The following is a 12,845-nucleotide window of genomic DNA, read 5'->3' as shown; positions in this document are numbered from 1 at the left end:
CTAATTATCAATACCCATCTCTGCATATATTGACAATCGCTCTTTTTTCCACCTTTTAGTATGCTCCTTTACTAACTGGTAAATGTTGGTAAAGGAATTAACGTTATGAACTTCTCTCACGTCAATTGCATTTTCGTTGAAGTAATGGAACGCTTTTCGAGTAAAAAGTGGTAAACATTGAAGATTCTTGCATGTAAAAGAAACAAAGCTTAAATAAGCAACAGTGCTAACAGTGTTCTAGTTTCAACAAATTAACAACGTCCATCCCTGGAAATTTTGACAATTGCTGATGGCCGTTATCACGATTTCCTCCTTTTTGGCGAATGTGCATAAATGACATTTTAAGACCTACTGAATAGACCCGTTATTTGTTATTAAAATATTATGTCATTGTTGTTATCCTCTCAGAGAAAAAGATTCCCTGTGGGGACGAAAATTCCAATTGTCGCAATTTAAGTAGTCCAGAACTAGTTCTAATCAGTACTAGTACAAATATTGGCCCCTAAGTAATGCGAAGGGAACCAATTGTCACCTTTTTATCCCCAAGTAAACGAGGAGGCGTCAGTTGCGACTTAATTAACTTAACTTAAACGACGAGTTGTATAAATAATTCACATTTACATTTTCTTCATAACTTTAATATAAATGAAGCATCCAATAACAGAAGCTAGTGTTGATGGAATGAATATCTTCGTTCATATTATTCATATTGTTCTGGTATAAAAACGGAATACGACGGAAAGATGCAAATCGCCCTCTTCTTCTCTCTACCCGCTAGCAATTCCAATTGTATAGTCCTAAATAGTCCTAAACTAGAGGTAAGTGGTACTAGTTCACAATTGACCCATAAGTAATGCGAAGGGAACTAATTGACACCTATATATCCCCAAGTAAACGACGAAGCGTCAGTTGTGACTATTTCCCACCACTTTTTTATAAATAAACTGGTATATGACTGTAAACCTGGAACTAGTACAATACCACCTACAGGTAATGCATAGAGTGTCAATTGGTTACCTCCTATGACATCCCCATGTTAAAGTTTACAGTTGATTGCACTGTGAGGGGTCAGAAGTGGAACTAGTTACTGTAACGCTGAGAATTGACGAGTTTCCGATGCCGAACTAGCCCATCGCCCAAGCGGGTTTCTTTAAGTTCATGGACAAAATAAGAAACAAACAGTGCATTTGTCACCATTAGGTGTGTTCGTTTACTCAACAATTTGTACAAGTCCAGTAACTTCTTGTAATCGACTAAGTTCTTTTGCATTTTACTGTAGAGTAAACGAACAACATTTAGTAACAATTTGTAAAAATTTTGGGTAAACGAACACACATATTGTATGATACCCATTCTCAGTGAATGAGTGCGTAAAACAAAGACATAAAGTAATAAAGACCTGACAAAATGCATGCAACAAAAAAATGTTTACGAAACTTTGTGTAGAAACATTACCCTTAACAGATTGCAGTTAATTCAAAATCGCAACCAAGGAGGAACATTTCATGTAATAGTATCAGAAACGAAATTTATGAATTCAAGGATCTATTCAAGAATAATTCTATTTCAATTGGATCGGTAAATTCGGTTAAATACGAAAAAATGTATAAAAGAAAAAAATGTTATATCACCATATCGTGATATAACATTATGTGTGTTCGTTTACTCAAAATATGTACAAATTGTTACTGGATGTTGTTCGTTTACTCTTCAGTACAATGCAAAAGACCCTAGCCGATTACAAGAAGTTACTGAACTTGTACAAATTTGTACAAATTGTTGAGTAAACGAACACACCTATTATGTTAAATTCAACAAAGACATAGAACTGTAAAGATCGGACATAGTGCATAATGCAGTTCAATTTTGCTATTAAACCATAGAGGGTGTTTGTGTATAACATATAACTAACAGAACACGACGGCAACAACAACAAGTATAACATAATTTTATGTCACCATATTGGAACATAACATTTTGTTAAACCTCCAGCACCATCTGCCGATGTATAGTAGCAATGTAAATGCCCCATCTTGTTATGTTTTATGTCTTTGAATTCAAAAGCCATTCACTGAAGAATGATAGCAAAAAAAATGTCTTATCTTGTTGTATTTATGTCTTTGCGTAAAAGTCGGGTTTCAGACACACGAAGAGTAACTAACATACTTTGACATTACCTTCTCTCTTATTAGCAAAACTGTTTAATAAAAAAACGACTACCAATAATAATAATTGTTATATTTGTTTTAGATGCAAGCGTGCATTTTGTCAATTTGGAAAATCGTGAATTTCTTACTATTCTAATTAAAACAACGGCAGAAGATGAATGTAGAGTGGCTGGACTTAGAAAATTTTGAAATTTTGTCCACAGGCAGATCTTGGTATGTTGATTACGGTAATATATCTGTCATGTTTGGGAAGTCCGTAAGTGAAAGTCTTAAATCAGGGCCGAAGGTCGCCTATTTTCGACAAAAATTTAATATTTGAAAACTTTCTGTGGAAAAAGTTTCAAAACCAGCCACTACATTTAACTTGCTCCGAAACAACAGTTGTTTTTATTAACATGAAGTAGCAGCATTTCGACAAAGCCATGCATGATTAACATCACGTTGACATGATTTTTGATGTTCTCTTTAATAAAGTTGGAGGCTTCTAATAACCGAAGCAAGTGTTATAAAATAAAAAATATATATAGATATTATATTGTATTTTTTTCAGACTCAATGGGTTCTGTGGTAGTTAGGCCCGCCATGCAATGAAGATCTGTGGTTCAATTCTTCACCAACACATCACATTTATCGGCGATGGAAAATTCTGTCAATAAAACGCTATAGACATTTTCTGTGTATTAACGATGGTTTATATATAAACTAGCAGACCCCGGTCCGCGTTGCTGGACCGTCGTAATGAGTTTTAATGACAACTTTCTATCGACTTTATGCTTGAAAATTCAAAAATAGGTATTTTCTACCTCACTTCTTCGGTCTATTGTCAAACCGAGAAGGATTTTTTGTCTGTAACCTTTCTTTTCTCTTACGGACTTCGTCGGATTTTTTCGCCAATTTATGCTTTTTAGGATTATTATCGTCCATGTCCCTGTCTTTATCCTAAAGCGACCTAATTTTAAAGGTTAAAAAGTGGTTAAATCGAATTCTCCCGATTATTGAGACTTATATGTTTTAGCTTTTCATGGCTGATGGACCGTTGTACCTCACCATTCAAGTAAATTTGTAAATATATAGTTTTTCTTGATCGGGGGCGCAACCACCGTTGTCTCGAAAACTAATTTGCAACTACAAATATATAGCATTTTGGACCACGGGACATTCCTGAACATTTTCTGAATATTAGGTTCAGTAGTTTTGGAAAAATAATGTTTTGAAAAGAGTGGGCGTGGTCATCAGTTTTCAAGATATAACATATTAAAAAAAGTAGGTCTGGTCCGGTATCTTATCTCCAAATATGTACCTAGGGTGCACACAACTTCATTGCCTACCAAAATGTATGCTGAAACCGATATAATCATACATTTGGCTTATATATAGAGTTTAACATAAAGGCATGGGGAAGGTACCTCACCTCTTCCCAATTCATATTCATAATATATACATAACAACGGCAAACATTGAGCTTTTGTCGCAAATTTTATGGAAATCCCTTCAGTAGTATTGGAGTTATGACATATTAAAAAAAACAGGCGTGGTCGGGCCTATAGGCCCTAAAGAAGTACCTAGATTGTAGATTAATCCGTAAATTTTTAATCCGATACATGCATAATTTTTGCAAATATAACGTTTTTTTAAAAATATCACATACGGGAGTTACCCCGCTCCCTCTGGAATTCAATAAAATATGTAACCTGTTTTCGGTGGGCGTGGCAAACTTTTCTTTCTAAAGAACCTAAGTTGGGTTATGACAGCATTTGATTTTTGTTCATAAAGGTAAGGCGTTTTTTCAAATATGCACCCTTCAAAATTCAAGAAAATATGCCTGTACATTCCCTGACATTTTCAGGAAAATCGGTTCAGTAGTTTTGTAGATGTAACATATTTTAAAAAGTGAGTGTGGTCAAGTCATTGGATCCTAAAAAAGTGGGTAAGGTCTTCCGAAATAGATACATTCGTAATTATTGTAAATATTACATTTTTAAAAAAGTAGGGTATAGGGGAAGTACCCCACCCCTTCCGTAATTCAATTTTTGTAGCCTATTTTAAGCGGGGCCATCCATGTACATTCCCTGGCAATTTCAGGAAAATCGGTTCAGTAGTTTTTGTAGAAATGATAAAAATTGAAAATTGAAAAAATATCGAAATCGGCCCAGCCGTTCTCAACTGATGCCATGACCAACGAACGACATTTGATTTTTATTTTTAAAGATTTAAAAGTTTAGACAAATCGCGATTTCCTTGAAAATCCCCTCAGTAGTTTTGTAGATATAACCTAATTAGAAAGTGAGCGTGATCGGATCTTGAGTCCCAAAATAGGTACGCAAGGTTGGAGACACAATCGCCATTGACTCGCAAATAAATTCCGAAACCGATACATTCGTATTTGTTGCAAATATTGCATTTTTGCAAAAATAGGGCATAGGGGAAGTACCCCGTCCGATCCGAAATTCAACCAAATGTGTAGCCTATTTCAACAGGGGGCCATCACTCTACGTTCCCTGAAAATTTCAGGAAAATCTGTTGAGTAGTTTCATAGATATAACATATTTATAAAAGTGGGCGGAAAAGTGGGCGTGGCCAATTTTTCTTTGCATAAAAACCTAAACTGGACTATGACTAACATTTCCACAAAAAATTATCCAAATCGCTTCAGCCGTTTTCAACTGATTCAATTACCAACAAACGACAATTGAGTTTTATATATAAAGATATATTAATTTCTTATTTTTCAGATTCCATAGTCAATTTCTTATCCAGGGATGGATATTGATAATCGTTCAATACATTTTATTTTATATATAGAAGTTGCCTTATTAAAATAAGCAACTTCACTCCCCATTGACTAACTGTGGCGATAGCATTCCCATTATCTTTTTTTTTTTGATTATGGCTAGACCTGGCAATCCCATTAAAAAATTTGTCGAAACAACACATTATGAATCAGCATTTAGGCTTTGTTAATACTTCTTGTGAGTGAATATAAGAAGAGTATGTGTGTGTTTAAGTGGTGTAGAACAAAAAATATATCTACAAAAAATATATATTTGTGCCGTGTGCGATTTTTGTTGTTGTTTCAGAAAAGAAGAAAAAAAAAAAATCAAACCAAAATATAATAAAACAAGGCAAGAGTACATAAATAATCACACATAGGTACATATATGTACATGTAGATGATTACATTAGCATACATACATATGTATCTATGCATATATTAATGTTTAGCACTAAATTCCGTTAAATTATGTACCCAACGGTGTAAACAATTCAGTCCAGACAGAAACAAAGAAATGATTACTCCACATTTAAATGTTTTTTTTTAGTAGTAGTTATGCCGCCCTGCCTTATTTTTGCTTTATAGAATTCTATTATTGCCAAGGAGAATATGACCTATGTACATTTATTACACACGCCGCGGCGCATTTACATTTTTGTAGACGAAAATAGGAAAAACAGAAAAAATCAATAAATTTATTTGTGGGGTAAAAATAGGTGGCAGTAGCCACGAAACAGCCTAAATTTTTCTGGCTGGTAGCGGTCGTTCACAGCTTTTCACCCATACGTGTGTATATGGGAGTCCCACATGTTGCCAATACAAATGAATGAATGAGGAGTAGGTATGTACAAGTAATTTACCTTGTCTAGCAATTGAAAGAAGGAAAAATTGCGGGGGCCGACATGCAATCATCCTGGCTGGCCTGGGAGAAAGGGTGGGTTGTTCCAAAACACAAACAATATTTCGAAATAAAAATAATACATACTGGAGGAAAACTGGCAATTGGAGGAGTGAGAAACACGGAAGGAATATTTTGTTGTTTTCATGTTTGTATTCTGCCAACAACAACAAGAAATGTAGCTACTGGTGATGAGTCATCACCATCAGTAGAGCATTTACAGAACACACAACATCAATAACGTCACAAAAAAACACCGGTGGCGGCGGCGGTGTGAGGCATGGTGGTGGTTCTTGCTTCTTCTAGAGAACGGTGAATGGCTTTCTTGTATTCATCATCATCGTCATTATTATCAACATCATTACAATTTGGTTGTATGGCTCATTGGGAACGAGGTCGAAAGTGCACGTGACGTAAGTTTACAAAAGTTGCATGCATCCTCTTTCCGCACCACCACCACCACCATTCACCAGAGAAAGAAGCCAGCATATCAATGTCTGGTGGACAAAGATTCATATATACACACAGAAACGCAATTCTTACAGAACATCATCTCTTCTAAATCTGTATAGCAGCACAACATAAAGAAATGTAATAATGTTCATTTGGTCTGGTCTGACCGGCTTTAGAGAGGGGAAAAATGCTGAAACGACGACAAAACTTTGCGATAAATGTCTGTAGCGTATTCGAAATGAATGACATATTTTTGTTGTTGCTGTTGTTTTATCGCAAGGCGGTTTGGGAGGGTAATGAAGTAGAATAATAGAGTATTTTGTTTTGTTTTTCCTCTTCTTTTATGTTTGTCCTGCTGATATGTATGATGTTATTGTTGCCCCGGCTACCGGAAGGAAGTTTGTGGTATGTGGAAAGAGAAACACAAACACCGGTACACAAAAGTCGGTCGTTCGCTCTGGAGTTACTTGTGTTTTGAAGGGTTGGTTGGTTGGATTTTGTCGTCGTCATGCAGTCTACACTACTTAGACAAAAAATGGAGGAAAATATACACACTCGCTCTTTTTCTAGAAATTTTGTTCATTGTTAACAAAAAGTGCTGTCTATATTTTAATTAGCGAAAAATAGTTGTCAGCTTTTTGTTCTTTTCTACGACGTAGTTTTGTGGTTGTGATGTTGTTGTTGTTTTTGAACTTACCAATAAAATCATAGGCTTCCTGAAAATATTGTTTAATATTTTGATGAGGTGTATCACTGGCAGGTATTTGCATATATTTAAGGCCCGGCATTGGATTTGTGCTCGGTGCTTGGCAGGTAACATTTAAAACACAATTTGCTCCCACACTACTGGGATCACCAGCATCGCGGCCATTGCCCAGTAAAAGATGTGGGAAAACTGGTGAGGCGGGATGTGTTTCGATATCTGAAAAAGGAAGGAAGATGAGTAACATTAGACAAAAAATTAAATATTTTTGAGGGACCTAAAAGGAATCTACACATGTAAAGCCTATCGTACCCTGGTAGTAAAAATAAAGACCTTTCAGGAAGAAGAAGCCCTAGAAGGGATATACATATGGATAGCCTAGCCTACCCTGCTATTAAAAATAAAGACTTTCTGTTATAATTGGAGATTTGCATTTTAAGGTCTGCGAAAGCCTTGTCATAGGCCACAAGTATAGTATTGTGAGGATGCAGAAAGCCTCAATCCTAAATTCATTGAGGGTTATTTTGAAATGCTATCTGCAGGGGAATTCTGTAACTCAAATTTTGGTTAAGGACAAAATTCCGTAAAATTAAGTCTCAAAATTATGAATGAAAAGTAGCAATAAAATTTGGCAACACTGAGGCAATCGGGAGGATCTAATCCTATCAGAGCCACAATTAAATTAGGTCATCATCTTTAATTTGCTCACAATTCAACCAAAACAGATGACTTATGCGAGCATGCCAATCCAATCGTTGTATGTGTTCCAGAACTCAGAGTAAAGGCCTGGGTACATAAGCAGCCTCGCCTGCTTGACTTGCTTTCCTGCTTCCATGATACAATAAGAAGGTAGCATTATCAGCCCAGCTGAAGCCCAGCTGATGGTAACATAATGTGTCAATTGCATTGAATTTATGTCAAATTTTGACATCTTATGTTACCAAAAACGGCAGTTGCTGCTACCTTCTTATTGTATCATGCCTGCTTCATTTCTGACATGACAAGGATAAAAGAATAAAGAAGGAAAGGGCAACCTAGTTCGAAATTGGCTCGGCCTTCTTTATTCTTTTATTTTATGTTGCCCTAGGTGCTGTTTAGTTTTTTAACAGAAATAACTTAAGCAAGAAAGCCAGTCGCTTATTTGCAGAGGCTTTAAAGGCCTGGGTACATAAGCTGCCTCGCCTGGTTGCCTTGCTTTCCTGCTTCATTTCTGACATAACAAAAATAAAAGAATAAAGAAGGAAAGGGCAACCTAGTTCGAAATTGGCTCGGCCTTCTTTATTCTTTTATTTGATGTTATGTCAGAAATGAAGCAGGAAAGCAGAGAAATCAGGCGAGGCAGCTTATGTACCCAGGCCGTAAGGTCTCGAAAACTAAGAATCCTCGCCGCCTGGCTTTATTGTCTTGCTTCATTTCTGTCATAATAAAAATAAGGAAGGCCAAGCCAACTTCGAACTCGATTTCCATTTTCTTATTTACTCTTGTGCCATACACTGAAAATAACACATGAACATTTTTTAGGTTTTAGGAGAGAGCGGAGGTGAAGGGGCTCCCTTCCTTCTTGCACATAAGCTCAAAACATTTTCATAGTCTGGAACAAGACTAATTCTTTTATTTTTATTATGTCAGAAATGAAGCCAGGCAGGAAGGAGGCTTCATATGTACCGAGGCTTTAAGAATATTTATTTTTAAAATTACATTTTCATATCACCATTATCACCATTTTCAAAAAGTACGTTTTCAATATTAAGCTGTTATTTTTGCAAATGACAAACTAAAATCGGGGAGAAGCCAAATAAAAAGGCATTCCAACTACTAAAAATACGATATGGAAACAAATATTAAATACAAATAATACATGTCTTTTTCAGAACCAGCAAGAAGCCACTAATTTCAAATTTTGAAATGTCTTGTTGTCGTCCTAAGAGAATTTCAACTTTTCAATCTGCATACCCATGAAAAACAAAATCCAATTAGCATATGAAGTTCCTACCTTTCTCCTACGCATTTTACACATTTCATTCATAAAATGAATAGCGTTAATTCATTGAAACTTTGGTTCCACAACAAGCAATTTCCATTTTCAGGCCGGCCACACCATATGGACAAGTTTCCAAAAAAGGATTGTTGGCCATTAAAATGGAATGAATGAATTTTGTGCGTGCAAATTTGCCAAAAAGATACCTATAACATATTTTTTTCTTTCTTTAAAAGAGACAACAAAATAAAGGGCAATTTATAAAACGTTTCCAAAGAATATTAACTTCAACAAAGAGCTAACTTTTCATTCATAAAACCCAACATTCATTTTTGGCCATTTTCCATTTTGAGTCATAGTCATAGACGACGCAACTTCTTTTCTATTCATAGTTTTTACGTTTTACCCATGCTTTGCAATTTGCTGTTTCGTCCCCCTTTTTTGTGTGTTAATGACGCTACTTTAACTACGTATGAAAGTACTGTTACGTGGGGTAAAAAAAAGCCCTGCTTGTAGCAGCAGACTTGCTTACGTTTATTGGACGACGTAGAGGTTGGATGCCGCCGTCGTTTGTTAGTAGTATTTTTATTTTCGCATCATAATTAAATATGGCATTGTGTTTTGTTATTTTTCCGTCTCTCCTACCACCCTTCTAGCCCACAATCTATGGCACTTTGATTCTTAAGTAGTAGAGTGAGTAAGTGAGTCATGCCACGAAAAACCATTAATGTGGCAGGAAACACTTCAGTGTAAACAAAAAAGAAGAAAAAATGAAACGAAGTCAACATAAACACACAGATGAAGCAATCGACCTTTTCCTTGTCATAGTTTTGTTTTTGAAGTAGATATTTTTTTCTAGTTTTGTTATGACTATTAACAATAAAAAAAATAAAAACATAAAAAATAATAACAATTTTTGGGAAATTAAGAACGATATTTAGAAAATAAAATTACATAGAAGTTTAGCTAGGGGAATAAAGAAAAAAAATTGTGTTATGAGCAAAATTTAGCCGGCTCTAGGGAATTATATTACAGCAGATGATGAAGGTAGTAAAGCTAAGATAGTTTTTTTTTGACAATGGACGTTTGTTTTAAGGGTTTTTTATCCTGAGAATTCATTTCAGAGAATTGCAAAATATAGTAAAGCCTGCCATGTGGTCCTTAACTACATTATTTTTTATTTTCAAAACATGTTACAAGGCTTATTTGCCCATTTAGGTTACAAGCAAATTGCATTATTCTTAAAAACATACAAACATAATAGAACTTAAATTATGTACATACATATGTCAAAAGAAACTGTAAAACTAAAAACATAATTATTTTATTTATTTATTTTATTTTATTTATTTCGAATGGGTAACCAAGCCTATAAGGCCATCTATGTTACAAAAGCAAAGTTATCCTAAACTACACCTAACTCTGAACTTAATCCTTAAAACTAAATAAAGATATAAACATATTTAATAAAAAAATATAATTAAAAACATAAAATCCCAATTAGCTATCAACAACACAATAACAAATACAAAACAAAAAGTTACTAGATTCAGACTACAAAAATCGACCATTCTTAAAAACAACTTATTAATCAAATTTTTTGGAACCATTCCCGATTTTTTGGATAGAGAGTTGAGATTAATGGAAACCTTTCCCTTCTCAAACTCTACCTGAATGACAAACTGAGATTTGCCCCATTTAACATTGCCTAATGTAAATCAAGACCCACATATTCCCTGAAAGTCAATCAAAATTTCCCTTTTGACATTCCATGCGACATTTCTACAAAGTAGGTAGTTACATTACTCATGACTAAAAAAAAACAATTAAAAATTTACTTCAACATTAACATTTTTACACTATATTCATCCTACGTTAATTAAAAGAAATGATTCACACACTCCTTGGCTTTTTGTAATGAGTATTTTTCCAAAACAATCAGTTTTATTTAAAAATCCCCCCTCAAATTGAATGAATCATTTCGCAAAAAATGACGTCATCTTTTACGCAGGGGCTTTATTTTAATTCTAAGCTAATGTCCTGTAAATAACCAATGTATAAACAAAAGTGATTTGTTTACATGACTCATTGATCTTTTGAGTTAAATGATGCAATGAGAGACAAAACTAATTATTTATATTTTAATATAGGAAAAAAATTATTGTCATTCTATTCCAGGTATAAAATGCGTCAAAAAGATGATAATTAAGTGTGTCATGATTATTTTAAATATTTATTTTTAATTGTCAACTAACAACAATAAATAATAAATTGTGGTGATGATGATAAATCATTTAAATGCTGCGTGTTATTCTAGAAGAAATTTCTAATTAAAAATCAGAATCATTTTTAAATGTAAATTTTACAATATTGATGTAGTAATTATTAGAGTTGGGCAATCTCGTTCAATTGAACTATCCGGATCACTGTCCTCGTTCAAAGACGAATGAGTAACATCATAAAAACCAATTTGTGAAATTAAGTATACGCATTTTTGTCAAAGAAATTACCGGTGTCCATTGAACGAGATAGGGATCCGGATCGTTCAATCGAATGAGATTGACCAACTCTAGTAATTATATGCGTGCTTCAATGAGTCAAACTAGGTAGGAAAATGTGGCCAAAAAAGATATTCCAAATGCCTATGATCAGGTGTGGCCCAGTTATGTTGCATCTGACCGAAAAGCTTGATATAGATATTTGTTAAAGTTTTGATAAAGGAATAAAATTCCATTATTACATGGATACATGTAATTGGAAGTCTATGCTATCACTATTCTAAAATCAAGAGCTCATTGATCGCTTATATGAAAAAGAGACAGCATGATCATGAGCTGCAAAAAATGACTTATCAACTTGTGAGGGTAGTATTTAGGAATACCGGGGTTGTAACGGAAAATATGGAAGGGTCTAAAACAGGCTCAATATTTAAGAAAAAAAAAAAAACACTCTCAATCTTACTCGGACAGAAACAGCTGTTATATGTCATATGTTCGTTCACGTGTGTGACAAACGACGATGTTAAATGCACTAAAATGCATAATTTCGTGGGCATAAATTGAATACTATACCAGCTTTACGTCCTGATTACAAAAATATAAAGTTAGTTGGGGGAAGTCAATACTTCCGAGATATGGGCCTTGAAGTTTCGAAAATTCCCTTGTTAAAGTAAGACAACAAATTGGCTCCTGTCCATAGGAGAAAGTCTTAAATCCCCGGCCGAAGGCCGGCTACTTAGAAAAAACTTTCAATTAAAAAAAAAAAAATCAGATTTTTTCCGCCAGCTGGTAGAGTATTCAATTTGTTCCATTTCATGAAATTTTTTAATGAAATTCGCGTTAGAATGGAGAGGGACATAGTAGAGTAAAATCATGAAATTGCTGTAGTGAGGAATTTGATCTAGGAACTCCTAATTTCATGACATTTTTTAATGAGATTCCCTCTAGTTTGGACCGGGACTTGTGGAGGAAAATAGTGTATCAATAACAGTTGTTATGTTTAACCCCCTGTGTTTGTAACCCTAGATAACAAGCAGATAATCTGCTTTTGAGCAGACAATATGTCTTTCAAATATCAGTTAAGCTAATCTGGTAAATTGGAAGGAGTTCTGAAGTTGGCTTAAAATCCTCTTCAAGTCTCTCATTGACCTTATAGTTATCAATATATAACAATGAATGAACTTTAAGCACTTTATTCAAGTGGTCTTCGATCGTTTATATGGTTGAACCCTAGATAACAAGCAGATCATCTGGTTTTGTGCAGACGATAGGTCTTTCAAATATCTGTTAATCTAATCTGCTGAATTAAAAGGTGTTCGGAAAATGGATTAAATTTATTTTCGAGTCTCTTTCTTCAAGTGATCTTTATATCGT

At 34.5% G+C, this 12,845-nt stretch overlaps 1 protein-coding gene across 1 annotated transcript in view; it reads right to left on the bottom strand.

Annotated features, from left to right (window-relative positions):
- Positions 1 to 12,845, bottom strand: part of puc (dual specificity phosphatase puckered) — a 31,803-nt gene that overhangs the window by 9,708 nt on the left and 9,250 nt on the right. The window contains exon 3 of the mRNA XM_073961314.1: positions 6,990 to 7,214. Within this exon, the coding sequence (XP_073817415.1) occupies positions 6,990 to 7,214 (225 nt within the window). The remainder of the gene's footprint in view (positions 1 to 6,989; positions 7,215 to 12,845) is intronic.

Source organism: Musca autumnalis, unplaced genomic scaffold (assembly GCF_047663935.1).
Source record: "Musca autumnalis isolate F117 unplaced genomic scaffold, ASM4766393v1 scaffold_1, whole genome shotgun sequence".
NCBI lineage: Eukaryota > Metazoa > Arthropoda > Insecta > Diptera > Muscidae > Musca > Musca autumnalis.
Note: the sequence above shows the minus strand (reverse complement) of the source record. Positions and strands in the feature narration are given on the sequence as shown.